Source organism: Labeo rohita, chromosome 11 (assembly GCF_022985175.1).
Source record: "Labeo rohita strain BAU-BD-2019 chromosome 11, IGBB_LRoh.1.0, whole genome shotgun sequence".
NCBI lineage: Eukaryota > Metazoa > Chordata > Actinopteri > Cypriniformes > Cyprinidae > Labeo > Labeo rohita.
The window spans coordinates 19,631,224-19,647,973 of NC_066879.1; the positions used below are offsets into that span (position 1 = coordinate 19,631,224).

Consider the following 16,750-nt stretch of genomic DNA (forward strand, 5'->3'; position numbering starts at 1 on the left):
GCAGAGAACTGAATTGTGATTTCATTTTTGAACTAGGTAAAAAAGTTCATCAATAGAAACTTAAAGAAACTTAAAGTGAATTTTCATTCACTTACAGAATGAAAATTTCCTGATGATTTACTCACCCCCATGTCATCCGGGATGTTCATGTCTTTCTTTCTTCAGTTGAAAAGAAATTACGTTTTTTGAGGAAAACATTCCAGGATTTTTCTCCATATAGTGGACTTCAATGGGAGCCAACGGGTTGAAGGTTCAAACTGTCCCAGCTTAGAAATAAGGGTCTTAGAAATAAGCAAAACAATCAGTCATTTTCTTAAAAAAAAAAAAAAAAAAAAAAAATATATATATATATATATATATATATATATATATATATATATATATATATACACAGTACTGTGCAAAAGTCTTAGGCCACTAGTATTTTCATTAGCTAAAAAATGGTTTAAAGTCAGTTAAAGTCGGTCTTTTGCTGTAGTGTGTAAACATTCATTTTGCCATTAATTATAATAATTCAGTGAGATTTTTGTATGGAGCACAGGCTGTTGTCAGACTCCTTGTGCAAACAGAGATCTGATCTCTCCATCATTCAATCCAGTCTGTCTTAAGAAACAGAAAAAAGGGAGACAGACTAAATCCAGAAGAACTGTGGCAACATCTCCAAGATGCTTTAAGAGACCTACACCTACAAAGCTACAGTACTGTTAACATTTTTAGACACTTAGGCACATAAAATGAGGATGCTGTCAAAAACAATGTCATAAATAGATTTTCTTTATCAATGAACTTCTATTAACTAAAATAAATCAGCATTTGATGTGACCATCCTTTGCATTTAAAGCAGCTTTTGCCCTAGGTGCACTTGTGCAGAGTTTTTCAGGTAGCTTTGCAGGTAGGTTACTTGAAACATCTTGGAGATGTTGAAACAGTTCTTCTGGATTTAGTCTGTTTCAGTTATTCTGTTTCTTCATGTCAGTCCAGAGACAGACTGGATGATGGTGAGATCAGATGTCTGTGTGGAGCACTGGCTGTTGTCAGACTGCCTGTGCAAACAAAAATCTCACTAGATTATTACAATTAATGGCAAACAGAATGTTTGGAAATGACACTGACAGAATACAGCAAAAGATACAAATAACTTACTTTAAACCATTTTTTAGCTGGTGAAAATACTAGTGGCCTAAAACTTTTGCACAGTACTGTATATACTTTTTAACCACAAATGCTCATCTTGCACTACTTTGGCGATGTGCATGCTCCACGCAACTTCATTTGTGTACTTATGTTAAAAAAGGTAGGGTAGGTCGAAAAACTCCATCTTATTTTCTCCTCCAACTAAAAATCGTCCAACATCGTTGTTTTACCTTTTTTTGTAAAGGGTGTTTGACTTTCTTTGCATGTAAACACTTGGTCTGTACTTCCGCCTACGTTAAATTAGTGCAAGACAAGCATTTGTGGTTAAAAAGTATATACATTTGTATTTTTTTTTTTTTTAGAAAATAATAGTTTTATTAGATGAGACCTTTATTCCTTGGCTGGGATCATGTAGATCCATTCGAACCTTCACTGAAACTGTTCACCTTCAACTTTTTGGCCACCATTGTCTCCACATTATGGAGAAAAATATGGAATATTTTCCTCAAAAAAAAAAAAAAAATTCTTTTCGACTTAAGAAAGACATGAACATCTTGGATGACATGGGGATGAGTAAATTATCAGGAAAATTAACTTAATCTTTAAGAGAAACGTAAAACCTATAATTTCGAGGTTTTAAGGCAGACCGACTCAAGTGGTGGTAGCTTGAAAGCTCAGAATTTATTGAGAATTCAACATTTAAACAATATCAGTATGTAGGCTTTCTCTAGCCCAACATATTTTAAAAACACACTGGAGCGCCCCCTTATGGCTGCTTCAGTTGAACTACAGCTTCCGGTTGATGACAGGAGGCTGGCTCAAACGTGATCGCGCGCGAATAGCCCAGCAATACTGAGGTAAACAGAAAACGGCGTTTTCGTTTCGGATTGATCCCCTTTAGACTCCGTTTTGAAGCGATGGACGTGTTGGACATGTTCTTGGAACAAACAGACTGTCGACATTTCGAGAGAGAGTAAGAAATATGAGTTATCCTTATTTAAAGAGCGCCATTGCTTCATCAGACAGTCAAACAAACCAAAACGAACAAAGTACAAATCAAATATTTCGAGTTAAACAACGAAAATATGCTATTTGAGAGGTGATTAAGGATTAAAGTGCTTTATTAACAGATTACACGTAACAATATTACTTAAATGAAGTTTTAAAGAGCTAAGTAACGTTACACTATGTAGTAACGTTAAGCTGCTTACCAAGAAACAATTATTGTGCATTAGTGAATCAAATTTACTACTTAATTTATATTGTTTGGATTTGTGACCAGAACTTTGATGACTAGTTAGTCAAACTGAGAATTAGTCACTGATGGCTATTGTTTTCAGGGAATATTACCAGTACTTCACTAACTTTCCTCCAAGACAAGAGTCAGGATGCTACAGTGAGGTAGAAATTACTCCAATAAGTCAAAACCATTACCTAGGAGGTTTTTTGCTTAGTAACTTATATATGATGTTGTTTAATAATTTGTCAATTTTTCTGATTCTGTGTCACAGGTGAATGTCTTGGTTCTCAGTGAGGTTACTACCAGGTCTGTCTCTATGAAACTGCGGCGCAACACAGTCCTGAGAAGCCGACGGCTTCGCCAGCGAGAACATGTGAAGGACACTGAGAGCATCTCTGTGGTGTTGAGTGACACTACTGACTCTAGCCAGTCAGACAGTGTGGAAGAAATAAAAGACCATGTGTCTGTCATTCAACATGTGAAGCGGCCAGTAAGGAAGAGTAGAGTTGATGCATCACGTCGAGGGAGAAAAGAAGATGAGAGGCCGATTTCCGTTGTGGAACCCCAACATGAAGCGGTTCAGAAGATCTGCTTGGCTCCTGGTTCAATGGCTGAGGACACTCTAGAGAAACTCAGGGAGAGGGCTAATACTTCTGCGATTGAGTCTCAAGAAGAGCTTGAGTGTATTTTGGACGAATCCAGTACTGATCTCACAGTGGAATCGGGTCCCAGCTCACCTTGTCGTTCAGTTGATACTGTAAGATGCAGGGAATGCGAGAGACTTTTTAACAAGATGAAAAAGCAGCCAATCCCGATACAGAAAAGCAGAGATACAAGTAAATATTTCAGTTGTGCTTTTATAAAAATGAGACGTGTGTTGGTGTGTTATATCAATCATGTTATTGTGATACTGAAAATATTTTTCCTTTGTATATTAGATCCAGCATCTTTATCTTGTGATGTTTGGGTTCTGCTTAAGAAGTGGCGTCCGCACAGACGCCGTCGTCGAGAGAAGGGGTATGTTGTGTTCTGCATTAATGTAACACGGTTATTATTAATACGATTTTTCTGTAGAGAGATGTTTATTATAGAAAGTCCAGGGGTTTATTTTGGAACTGATTGGTCTTAGGCCTCATTATTCACCTCATTAAAAAAATAGTGAATAATTTTGGCTATATTTACTAAAAAACTAAGGAACAGAAGCTTAGATCAATTAGCTGAAAAAGTTTAGAATCAACAATAAAAAATAAATAAATAATAAACTGCTATTTAAAAGAAAACAAAGTGCCAAAAAAGATTGAGTCCAGTATTTGGTAATTATATAGCATAAAAAAGATGATCAATTTATAGTTATTATCACTAGTATAACAAGGTAAGGGATCCCCAAAAAGTACAAGAATTATCAGCAAAGACAGTAGGTTTTAGTTCAGTGCAATAACATAAGCATTTTCAGGAAAAAGTACATCCTCTCAGCTTCAAAATGACTGCAACACAACATGAGGGTGTAAAAAGTCTGCTTTTTACTGCAGCCAAGGTTTATTAAAAGCCCATCTTGCCATTAGTGAATTACCAGTTTAATAATCATATGTTAATTAGGTTGAATGTGAATTGTGTGAATGTTGATCCTCAGGTTATTGTGGGCAAGCCTGAGTCGGATCAGGAAGCTGTTAGCAGGAGACTTTGATTGTGCAGTCGTCAACAGACCTCAGACAAACTGCTCCAGACCTCATGTGTTCCAGCAGAGGTGAGTCAATATATCATTCATTATCAGAATTAATTCATAACGATTTGGGGTTGAAAACAGTCTACTTCAACGATGATGGTCTTTTTTTTTTTTTGTCTGTTTTCCATTTTGTATTTTTTGTTTTGTTTTTGAGCATGAATATTTGTAATATAATATTATTTTTTTATGTATGATTGTTGGTTATTATTAGTAGTATGACAGATTTTTGTACTACAATTTAATTTAAAAATTTTTTTCCAATTAATACAGTATAATTCTCTACTCTTATTCTCACCAAGGCTACATTTATTTGATCAGAAACAGTAAAAACAGTAATATTGTGAAATATTATTCAATTTATAGAAAATGTTTTCTATTTTAATATATTTTAAAATGTAATTTGATTTTTAGCATCATTACTCATTACTCCAGTCCTCAGTGTCACATGATCCTTCAGAAATCCAAATATGTTGATTTTCTGCTTAAGTAACATTTTTTATTTTTATCAGTGGTGAAAACACTGCTTAACATTGTTGTGGAAACTGATTTTAAAAAAAAATCAGGATTCTTTGATGAACAGAAAATGAATTTGATGAATTTCAAAAGAATATAATTTAGAGTAATTTGAAATAGAAATTATTTGTAGCATTATAAATGTCTGTACTGTCACTTTTCTTTAAAAAAAAAAAAAAAAAAAAAAAAAAAAAAAAAACTTGGAATGAAATACAAATGAAAATAATTAAAAATGACAAATAACTGTTTTTATACACTACTATTCAAAAGTTTTTGAACAGTAAGATTTTTAGTATTTTTAAAGAAGTCTCTTCTGCTCACCAAGCCTGCATTTATTTGATTCAAAGTACAGCAAAAACAGTACAATTTTGAAATATTTTTACTGTTTAAAATAACTTTTTTTTTTCTATTTGAATATATTTTAAAATGTAATTTATTCCTGTTATTTCAAAGCTGAATTTTAGCATCATTACTCCAGTCATTCTAATATTCTTATTTGCTGCTCAAAAAACATTTATTATTATTATTATTATTATTATTATTATTACTATTATTATTGTTATTAAAAAAAAATTATACTGACTTCAAACTTTTGAATGGTATGGTGTATAAAAATAATTTTTATTTCAAATAAATAATGTTTTTTGGATATTTCTATTCATCAAAGAATCCTGAAGAAAATGTAGTCAGCTGCTTTAAATATTGATAATAATAATAATAATAATAATAATAAAATAAATGTTTCTTGAACATCAGCATATTAGAATGACTTTTGAAGCATCATGTGACACTAAAGACTGAAGTAATGATGCTAAAAATTTAGCTTTAATCACAGGAATAAATTACATTTTAAAAATATATTAAAATAGAAAGCAGTTATTTTAAATAGTAAACATATTTCACAATATTACTGCTTTTGCTGTATTTTGGATCAAATAAATGCAGGCTTGGTGAGCAAAAGAGACTTCTTTAAAAATACTGAAAATCTTACTGTTCAAAAACCTTTGAATAGTGTGTAAAAACAATTGTCATTTTTAGTTACTTTGCTAATTCTAAAGCAAACTGACAAACTGTTGCCTGAAGTACAATTGAAGTGATGGGGTTATAATGGAAACCACTCTGAGTTAACTTGATTTTCACATTTGCTAGTATAATGAGCAGCATCTTCAGTGTTCGATACAAATAAAGTCTACAGGATTGAATCAAACCACCTTAAAATTTATGCATATATATATATATATATATATATATATATATATATATATATATAATACAAAAATATAACACTATTTCATTCCAAGTTCCAGAAGAGACTTTAAAAAACATTAAATTTTACTGTTCTAAAACTTTTAACTGGAAGTGTATTAACATAGTGTACCTTACAATTTTAATGTTCAAAGAAAGATGAAAAATACTCCAGCATTGTGTGTATATGTATTTAGTAAAATAATTTTTGTATACACATGTTTAGGAATCTGCGTCGCTGCAAGCATCTGCTCTCCATTCAGACCAACCTGTCCATTACCAAAGCAAAGTCACGGCATCGTAAAAGGTCGCGATCTCTGGTCTGGCCGCCCCTTGCTGGCTGGAAATCTTCAGTGAAAAGGAAGCCTTCATTAAACAACACATTATCTCAGCAGCTTTCACCACTCGACCTTAGTGTCAGTGTGACGCAGGAGGACAAACTGCTTGTAGATGACAAGATTTCAAGATTAAATGCAGATTTGAAGCAGACCTCAGATGCCTCCAGCAAACAGAGGACGACTAATGTCCGGGGCAAATTGAACAAGCAGGAAGTGTCTGATGGCGTAGACGGAACGCGGCGGGTGCTGAAGTTTGATGACATGCCTGAAACTGTTGCTGTGGAAACTGTGGAGAGGAGGAAAAGCCCTCGGCAGAAGCACAAACGTGGAGCGATTCGTGAAGCCCAGAATGAGCAGCAGGAAGAGATTTCTGAGGATTTGGATGGGTTCAGGACGCCCACAGATCTGTTCAGCATGAAGCCCAAGATTAAACGAGGAAACCAGAAGAAAGTCTCTGCCTCTGGTGTTACAAAACCTGCTGTGCAGAAGCCCAACTTCATGTCCATGTTAGCCACGCTGGTGAAGAATCAGAACCAGATTATTAAGGAGTCCTGCAAATGACTCTGTGGAAGTTTTGTAATTAATTCTGTTAGTCATTGAAGAGACGTGCAACACTGCTGTCAAGTTTTGCAGCTTCTGTTAACTAAATTAATAGATTAGAACTCTAAAAAAAAAAAGTCTGCCATTATTTATTGCAGTGTTCATTTGTTTGTCTTCTAACATTTGCATTTGCATGAGTAAATAAATCTTGCATTTCCTCACCTGTTTGTCTGTGCTGTGAACTCCACAGTGGCTTAAACTGCAGTTACTGAAATAACCACAGAGCGGAGCTGTTTCCAAACAAACTTTCACATCTTCACTGGTCTGTAGTTTCTTAAACCATTTTTAATTATTACAACATACAACTTCTTAAACGCGTGAAACACATTGACAAAACACGATGTTTTGACATCTAACATGAGTCTGTGCATAATACAGGATGTCCGGTTTTTCAGTAGTTGGGAAAAATGGTTGTATCACACTAGTTTCAAATAGATAAGTATACCTTAGAGTCAGCAATACAGAAACTCTTAAAAATATTAAAATTATTGGAATTGATGGTTCCATGAAGAACCTTCAAAATTCATGAAAATGTTCTTTATGAAAAAAATGTTTTTCAGATAGTTAAAATAGTCTTTACACTAAGAAAAATATTTTGGGAACCCAAATATATATAAAAATATTTGGGGAACCCAAAATGTTGTAAAGAGTGTATGCAAATCGTTTAGATACAACTATTCATTTATTTGACTCTAATGAACAATTTCTGTTGTTAATGATTGTTAGGCATTGTTTTAAATCTTTCCTGGCATTTTTCTGAGAACTAATTATTGAGGCTGTAGCTGATATATTAATATAATATAATATCATATATATATATATAAAAAGGGTGGAAGTTTTTTGAGTTTTTTTTTTTTTTTTTTCAATTTTTTTGCAAAACCTTATATTTGAATTGTATTTTTTTTTAATTATTTCAAAAAATTAGGGGTCAGCTATGTTATGACAGGTGGATTTAATTTGTGTTTTTTCATAAAAGTGGCAAGTTGTTGCATGCGTTAAATGTCATAAACTAAATTTATAATTTGCCGATACAGTTAAATTTTTTTTTCTTTTAATACTACGTTTTACATTTTTGGTGTTTTATCTTTCATAATTTCTCTTGTTTTTAACTTATTGTAATTTTGAATTAGCCCAAGTGTGACAAAAAGTCCCAGCAGCACATTATGTAGGGTAAGACAAACGTGTGTTTTGTTTTGTTTTTTGTTTTGTTTGATTTTGGGTTAAATTTCCAGTAGCTTTTCATTAAAAAGCCACCCTGAAAAACATTTTCTGAGACGTACACACTACTAAATTAACTATATATTTTTATATAATACTATGGAAGTGTACAAATTTGATGTGTTATGTTTACATAAAATGTGGCCAAACAATGGTTTGGTTTTTGAATGTTATGTTTTACATTTTTGGTGTTTTGTGTTTCATAATTTTTTTTTTTTGTTTTTAACTTCTTGTAATTTTTATGACAAGAAGCCCCATCAGGCTATGTAGGGTAAGACAAACATTTTATTTTATTTTATTTTATTATTTTATTTTATTTTATTTTATTTTGGGTTACATTTTCAATAGCTTTTTATTAAAAAGCCACCCTGAGAAACAATCTCTGAGACTTACACTATCAAATTAACTATCCCAATTAAAAAAAAAAAAATCTTAACATAATACTGTGTGCTTGTAAAGATTTGATGTGTTATGTTTATGTAAAATGTGCCAAAAAAAAAAAAAAAAAGGTTTGCTTTTTGGTGTTATGCTTTACATTTTTGGTCTTTGTCTTTCATTTTTTTTCTTGTTTTTAACTTATTGTAATTTTAACTTAGCCCAAGTATGACAAGAAGCCCCAGCAGCACACTATGTAGGGTAAGACAAACGTGTTTTATTTTATTTTATTTTATTTTATTTTGGGTTAAATTTTCAATAGCTTTTTTAAAAAGCCACCCTCAGAATCATTCTATCCCAATATTTAAAAAAAAAAAAAATCTTAATATAGTACTATGGAAATGTAAACATTTGATGTGTTATGTTTACATAAAATGTGGCAAAACAATGGTTTGATTTTTTTTTTTTTTTTTTTTTTTATAATTTTTCTTGTTTTTAAATTGTTGTAATTTTAACTTAGCCCAAGTGTGACAAGAAGCCCCAGCAGCACACTATGTAGGGTAAGACAAACATATTTTATTTTATTTAAAAAAATTGTTGTGTTACATTTACATAAAATGTGTTTTCATTTTTTTGCAGAGTCTCACGATGACAAAAGATCCAAAATGCTTCTGAAAAGCACTTTTGTCTCAAAAATCTAAACTCTGCCCACAAGGCAAGTCTGCTGTTTTATGAACCATCAAAGTGCTTCCTAGCACCGAGTTAACACACAGTGCTTTTAAATGGCTTTACATACATAAAAAAAAGCTTTAAAGTGTGATGTGTGCTGTTATTGGTGCTGATGTTGAGGGGTTGGGCTCAGTGACTCCACTGTCACAACCCAAAAGAGCACTGATCCATCACACAACATCAGTTTAGGAAGAGCGAGCGGGCAAGGATGCAGCAAAACCGGACTTTTACCCAGGGGACTGCTTAGAGAGCAGTTGTATTATAATTTTTTTTTTCTTTTGGATGGACAATCACATCCACGCATAATCGTGTTAGGATATGTGAGGGTTGCAGAGGAAAGGCACGCAGCCAGATGAGCAGAGCTAAGAGGATTTAATGCAGCTGGACACGAGCCACGCTGAGTTAAGAAGAAGATTATATTGTTTTAATCAAATGCAGAGAAGTTTTTATTGCTGGTCACTTTGAGTTCGGACTGTCGAGGAGCAATGTTTGTTTTCAGCATCCGATAACTAAACTATAAGGATGCTCACCGCACAGAGATGCATGCGTCCAACTCTACAGTAAAAAGGTGAGGTTTTTAAAACAGATTACTGTTAATCATATTAAACAAAATTTGCTAATTGTGTAACACTTTTTGCATTTGTTTGTTGTATCTATTTTATGTAATACAAACCTGTTCTCAAAATAATTGCTTGTCCTTTAATATTGCTCAGTACATGTTAGTGAACTTGACACTCAGTGTCATTTATTTTAAATACAATATTTTAATTCATTTAAACATGGTTTTATGACTTTTATTTTATTTGAGAGACCAAATGGTGTTTGTAATTCTTAACATTTATTTTTCACACCACAGAATCTGCAAAAAAAGTTAAACTGTTAATCAAATGGTAAAAGGTTAATTAAAACAATAAACTTGACCAGTTTTATAGCTTTTATTAATTACGTTTTGACGTTTTAAGACGATTGTTAATGACACGCTAACGTAATTGTACCGTTACGTGAGTAAATATAAAGTTTGATCATTTTGTATTATTTGTTGTTTGTTTTTAACACTAATTTTGTATATTTCCTCATATCTTGAAGCGTGACAGGTTTTGTGTTTTTAGGAATACTGACTCGAGACCTTGCCACGAGTGGACCTGATCTTTACTAAGCCAGATCTGGACTCAAAAAAACACATGAAGATGTGCCAGTGTTACTCTGCCCTGCTTATGCTCTGCTTACACATGGTATGAGTTTTATTTACATTAATTTAATTAAAACAATATGTGACTACTGCAGTATTTCATTTGCCAAAAATAACCTTTTTTTCTCCCAGGTTGTATTACTGATGAAAAATGAAAAAAGACACAGTATATATTTATTATTATTATTATTGCAACTAATTAACTGTCATCTTCATTGTTGTTGTTTTTTTAAGTAGTGTAGTATTTACAAAACAGGCAAAAACAAATAATTTTCTAAATATTTTTAATAATATATAATTACTGTTTTTATATATTTATTGCTTTTTTATTTGTATTATTTTATTTTATTTTTAATTTTTTTGGGGAAGACAAAATAGTTAGTGTAATCCAAATATGCATTTAGTATATGCCGTGGCTTTTTTGTCTCATTTCCTCTTTAAGTCTTTGAATAATCCACTTTCCGCAAGGCCCTTAATCCATCAGTTTTGCTTATTTCTCATCAGAGAACAAAATTTGTGTGATTGTGTTTTTATTTCCAAAGATTAATTTTAACGCATATGACTTCACAAACCCAATGCAGATTTTAATTTAAGACTTTATCCCAGAAACCATTTTAAGCCAGTTTAAGATGAAATGACAACCTGTGTGATGGTTTAGCCCTAAGTCCTCTCTCAAGAGACTTTTCCTTTACTTCAATCACAAAGTCAGATTTTTATCATTTTTTCCCGCTTAATTTTTTTCCATCCTTGAACTGTAATAAAATGTGTTTACTTAAGATTAAATACAAGTCCCTAATCTCTAAATAAATCTCTAAATAAATAAATGTACAAAATTATATATATATATTTAAGATATTTCTTTCTTTTTTATTTATTTATTTATTTATTTATTTATTTTTTAAATTCCATACATTCCATTAATTCTTTCCACAGGGTTATTATGATTCACCAGAATGAACTACTTTTTGCTCGGCTTCATTTTTTGTGATTTCTGGTAACATTTTCTCCTTCATTTTACACATTTCGTATCTCTCGTCTCTCCTCACCTTCAGAGGATTTCGGTACTTATTTTGTTCTGTGGATCACGAATTTGCACAGTACTGAAATTAACAAACTGTGGAATTGGATTTCAGTTTTCATTCACCATCGCGGGGTTTGAATTGTGAAATGTACGGCACAAATGATCTGTGTCTCATAAATATCTACCCTGTTTTTTTATCTCTGAAAATGAAAGAGAAATGATGGAGAAAGCTGACGATAGACTTGGCGAGATGGGGACTAAACAGCCATTTGGGACATATACATGCTTTCATTCTATCAAATTATGCCTATGTGAGAGGCTTTTGAGCTTCGTTGAAAGATGGAGAGAATGAGAGTAGGGCAGCTCCTCCCTGATCTTCCTCCTTTGGTCTTTCCTGTGCTGTTTTCCATTCATTCATATTTCACCATGCCCGCAGTGCAAAACAAAGGAATATCTCATTGATTGGCTGTAGTGCTAATATGCATCTCTAGACTACAATGGGTGTGTTTTAGGAACCCGTTTTTCTGGGTGTGAGTCTTAGGCTTGAGGTAGATGGTGTTTATTGAGTCAGTAGTAAACTTGCATTACAGTGCTCTGGAGATGTTACATCCTGTTTGCATCATTTAAAACAAAGCTGTCTCATGCAGCTTTCAGTTTCCCATCCCCTCTTTATGTTTTGATTATTAATGTAGTGATGCATCTCCTTTGATTTCTTCAACATGCTAGCTGTAATTTTATTCTTGATATACTAGTAGATTATTCATTTATAATGCATCTGAGGTGTGTTTGTGGTATTTTGGGAGCTCTTAAAAAATATAAATGTGCACTAAATTTAAATATTAAATAATTTCTTTCCTAGTACACATTTGTGGTCTATTGATGCAGCCTAAAAAATGTTCCTACATTTTCCTAAAGCGTTTTTCTGCTTTGACAGGATGGTGCCTCAAGCATCTTCTCATTTTAACAGTGTGGTATAGATTGACCGCTTTTCATGTAAAGATGCTTGAGGCATTATTTAGGGTTTCATAGATTGCTACACTGGCAGAACCCTCTGGAGAACCTCTAGGCACCCTTTTTAAAAGGAAGGAATGTTCAAAATGTAAATCAGTTTCTGTAAGAACTCATTTTGTATTTTTTAAAAATGCTTGCAAAAGGGGGTTTTCATAGCGATGCCATTGAAGAACCATTTTCTAAAAGTATCATTCTTTCTTAGTGTGAAGAACATTTAAAAAATCTAAAGATTCTTTTTTCTACTATTAAGAACCTTTTGTGGAATGGAAAGATTCCATGGATGTTAAAGGTTCTTCATGGAATCATAAGGTGCTTTTGCACCACTCAGTTCTATGAACTAGCCAGCATGGTGCTTCCTAGAGAACCAATTTCCCCCTCAGGCCGTTTTCCTGGTTGCATTTGCACCGGCAGCAGGAACTCTAAAGCTACCAACAGCGGCGTCTTTATTCGTGCCATTTACAAACGTCAAACACTAGTGAATGAAGGACGCCGCGATCTGTGTAATTTTAGTTGTGTGTTGTGAGTTTCATGATAACAGAAATAGAACGTAAACACAATTTACGTGATTAAAAGAGCATGGAATTCTGACTAAATCTTGTATGACAACTTGCAGTGTTACATATCATCAAGGCTGAGAAAAGAACAAAACCCTGTAGACAACAGGTGGCTAAATGTTGTTATTAATGCCGTTTTTCCATGTCGGTGAAGTAAACATTTTTTTTTTTAAAGGTTTATTTTTGGCCTTTTTGGGTTTATTATTATTATAGGACAGATCATAGCTGACAGGAAGCGAAGTGGGAGAGAGAGAGAGAGAGAGAGAGACGATGGGATCGGGAAAGGTCCTTGATCTGGGATTCGAACTCGGGACACCCTTAGCACAACAACGCTATATGTCGGCATGCTGCACACAAGGCTATCGATACAGACAGTGAAGTAAATATTTGTACACAGCTTTTTAACAGTTCCAGGTAGCCAGTGTTTTGTATGCGTTTGGACAATCAGCGTACACTTACGCAGGGTTCGTACGAGGTGCTTAAAGTGCTTGAAACCCTTGAAAATTGCAATATTCCTGATAAAGTATTTGAAAAGTGCTTGAATTATTGAAAGACAATGTATCTATGAAATAAGTTTCTTTTTTTTTTTTTTTTTGATAAGCACATATCTTTTCAAAAAACATCATACCTTTTTTCAAGTATCATGAATCATTTTTTTTCGGATCAGAACTTAAAAGATCTCAAATTACAAGATCAAATTAAAAGAGCCATTCATTTTCGAATTTCGACATTGCTTGTAATGATTTTTAAAAGCGTGTAGTGATGAGTGAAACGAATCTTTTTGAAACTCTGAATCGGAATTATTATTTAGATCTGGACTTCAGAGTGTGGATTGCGAATCATTTGCTTTAGATCGGAACTTCGGAGCATGGATCACGAATCATTTGATTCAGTTCGGGACTTCGGAGCATGTATTGCGTTTCAGATCAGGATTTCGAAATGATTTCTTTTTTCATAAACAGTAGAAAACATCAAACCATTAAGGCAGTACAGTTATAAAAACAAAAAAAGAGGAAACGTATACACAAATACAAATTCTGTAAGAAAATTATCAGAAAATTATCAGTGGATTCACTATAGTAAAAGTGTAGTATACTTTGTAATACTTCAGTAATAATACTTATGCTTCACAAATTTTTGCTATTTTTTATTAGTATGTTTTTATTTATCTTTTTATCCTTTTTTAGAATTTGAAAGAGAAGACATTGTTCAGTAAGTGAGATCTCTGATTGAAGTCCTTAAAAACAAAAAAGTAGTACTTGAAAAGTCAAAAAGTCTTTGAAAGTCATGGAATTTCATTTAACAGTATCTGTACGAACCCTGTGTACGTCAATGGAAGTTCCTTTAGAACTGTTTTAGAACCTACTGTGAAGTAGGATCTCATTTAGTTCCCCCAAACCAAGTTCTTAGAACTAAATACGTTCCTAGTTCCACGCCAAAAAGCGTAAACTTCCACCAATAGTTCTAGGAACTATGAAAAGGTTTCTTTGGTGCGAAAGCCCCTATATATGTCAATAAAGAACTTTTATTTTTAAGAACATGGTGCCTACAGCAACCTCATCATAAGAAAACGTTCCTAGAGTACACACCAGGATATCTGAAGCACCTTCAAAAGGTTTCCTAGCAGTTCTCCAAAAGGTTCCACTAGTGTAGTAGTCAGAGAACCCCTCCCAAAAAAACTATTTTTATTTGCATACCGTTAATTCTCATGTAAAGAGTGGTTTTTGAATATCTTTTAATGTTGACTTAAGGATACACGTTTATTTTTGTCCACAAGACTGGATTGGATGCTTATTTTTCTAGCTTCTACAACCTCTTCGGTTAACTTTTGTCTTCTTGGTTTTTCTTTGAAGGTGACATGTGGAGCGGAGCTCAGAGCAGCTGTGTCTCCTCTGGGTTGGGGAGAGAGTGATAAGGAGGAAAGTGTCTCTCCTTACAGCTCTCGTTCGGGGATTCTCAAATCCCTGCGGCTTTTCTCCCACCCGTCCCAATCTAACAGCCAGAGCCGTGAAACTGCTCAGGACCCTGGGGCACTGGATCTGTGGGCTTGGTTATCCAACCACACTGATAGCGAAGTAACCCTCTCAAGGGCCAAACGTCGTCCCTATGTGAAAACGGGCAAGTTTAAGAAGATGTTCGGCTGGGGCGACTTCCATTCGAACATCAAAACGATCAAGCTAAACCTTCTCATTACCGGGAAAATTGTGGACCACGGCAACGGCACCTTCAGCGTTTATTTCCGCCACAATTCCACCGGCATGGGCAACGTGTCCGTCAGCCTGGTCCCGCCCTCCAAGGCTGTCGATTTTGAGATCACTCAACAGGAAACCATAGAGGTGCCCAAAGACAATAAGGCCTTCAACTGTCGAGTGGAATATGAGAAGACGGACCGCAGCAAGAGGACGTCCGTTTGCAGCGACTTCCCAAACAGGGTATGTTTCCAGGAACAGACCCAAAGCCATGTGTCTTGGCTTTGCTCCAAGCCCTTCAAGGTCATCTGCATCTACATTGACTTCTTCAGTGCAGACTACAAGCTAGTACAGAAGGTCTGCCCAGACTACAACTACCACAGTGACACTCCCTATACCTCTGTGGGATAGCACAACCTAGATTGGGATGTGTTGAGGTAACTAAGGTGTCATCTTGTTGTTACAACCTCTCTAGCCTGTAGTTTCCACGTTCTGTTCCACAAAGAACCGGAAGCAAGGTCAGATGAGGAACCAGTCTTTTGAATCTATCGTGCTTGTCCTACTAGGGCAGTTGATGACAGGAATAGTTCACCCAAAAAATAACGAGTTTATTTCTGTCATCATTTTTCGCAGAAGAAACTCAAAACTGTTAAATTGATTTGGAACAACATGAGGGTGAACAAATGACAGGATTTTATTTTTTGGATGAACCCAAGCTTAAGCCTGAAGGCTCATTCATATGGTTCACACTTAGCTTCAACAAGACCAACACATCTATGGTTTCCACAGTGACCCTTGACCCTTTCTCAGTGCTCTTGTGATGTCATCAGTGTGACGTTTTAAAACATCCAAATTTCCCAATCAGTGTAAGCTGGGATTTGGAAAACAAGTAAAAGTAAAACATCTTGTATTGCAGCCATTTGTGATGTTGCAACCCTCCTTTTCATGCCAACGTATTTTTGTGTTCACAGAAACATTGTCAGTAACTAAGATTAATGTTGAAGCCATAATGTGCTCCTCAGTTCTTTTGTATTTTGTTTCTATTAAAGAAAAGACGAGATTTAAGTTTCCACAATGCTCCCTTGTGTATTTTCTTCTTTGACTCCCAAGACAGATTGGATGGCAATCCTTGCACAGATGCTGCAAACAAAGAAAAAGTGTCTTAGACAAAGCTTGAGAAGTCAAATCTGCATCGCATTTGTTACAAAATCTTCTTAAAATCCCTTGTATCCCTCTGGCACTACCGGAGGAGAGTCTCATTGTGGAACAGCCATTTCGGCAGTTTAACCTCTGTAAATTCAGCCATATGAAAACCAGAGGATGACATTGTTTCACACCAGATTCGTTCAAAAAGGTGTGATCATATGTGCAAACTCTGATGTGAAAAATGTACACGTAGTGTCAGTGAGAGTCTGTGTAATCTCCTGGCTTGATGAACAGGGAGTTCGAGGATTTGCAGCACGCTGGCTTTGATCTCAGCTTAAGTCGTCTCCAGATGTTTAAAGACTGAAAAAGAAGAGATTTATTAAAGTTCATTCAAATGATTTTTGAAGCCACGGACCAAAAAGTATATTAAGCGTTTGCAATAGCGTTCACTGGAGATGTACCGTGAGGCATGTTAAAGATCATACAGCTCCACACGACTTGGGTTTTTAAAGGTACTAATATTCT

General features: G+C 34.3%; 2 protein-coding genes across 5 annotated transcripts; both read left to right on the forward strand.

Moving 5' to 3' along the window:
- The first annotated feature begins 1,916 nt into the window (after positions 1-1,916).
- On the forward strand, positions 1,917-6,954 carry si:ch211-227n13.3 (uncharacterized). Of its 3 annotated transcripts, XM_051122088.1 has the most exons (6): positions 1,928-2,107; positions 2,475-2,535; positions 2,646-3,210; positions 3,313-3,391; positions 4,005-4,118; positions 6,082-6,954. In XM_051122088.1, exons 1-6 carry the CDS (start codon positions 2,052-2,054, stop codon positions 6,752-6,754), a joined length of 1,548 nt encoding a protein of 515 aa, XP_050978045.1. In that variant the 5' UTR covers positions 1,928-2,051; the 3' UTR covers positions 6,755-6,954. The 3 variants fall into 3 exon arrangements, with proteins under 3 accessions (XP_050978047.1, XP_050978045.1, XP_050978046.1); XM_051122090.1 differs by lacking the exon at positions 2,475-2,535 and having other exon boundaries at positions 1,917-1,991; XM_051122089.1 differs by lacking the exon at positions 2,475-2,535 and having other exon boundaries at positions 1,949-2,107.
- A 2,339-nt stretch (positions 6,955-9,293) lies between these two features.
- On the forward strand, positions 9,294-16,132 carry nxph2b (neurexophilin 2b). Of its 2 annotated transcripts, none has more exons than XM_051122172.1 (3): positions 9,294-9,683; positions 10,202-10,347; positions 14,744-16,132. In XM_051122172.1, the coding sequence occupies exons 2-3, from the start codon at positions 10,297-10,299 to the stop codon at positions 15,488-15,490; spliced, it is 798 nt and encodes a 265-aa protein (XP_050978129.1). In that variant the 5' UTR covers positions 9,294-9,683; positions 10,202-10,296; the 3' UTR covers positions 15,491-16,132. The 2 variants fall into 2 exon arrangements, with proteins under 2 accessions (XP_050978129.1, XP_050978127.1); XM_051122170.1 differs by having other exon boundaries at positions 10,225-10,347.
- The last annotated feature ends 618 nt before the right edge of the window (positions 16,133-16,750 follow it).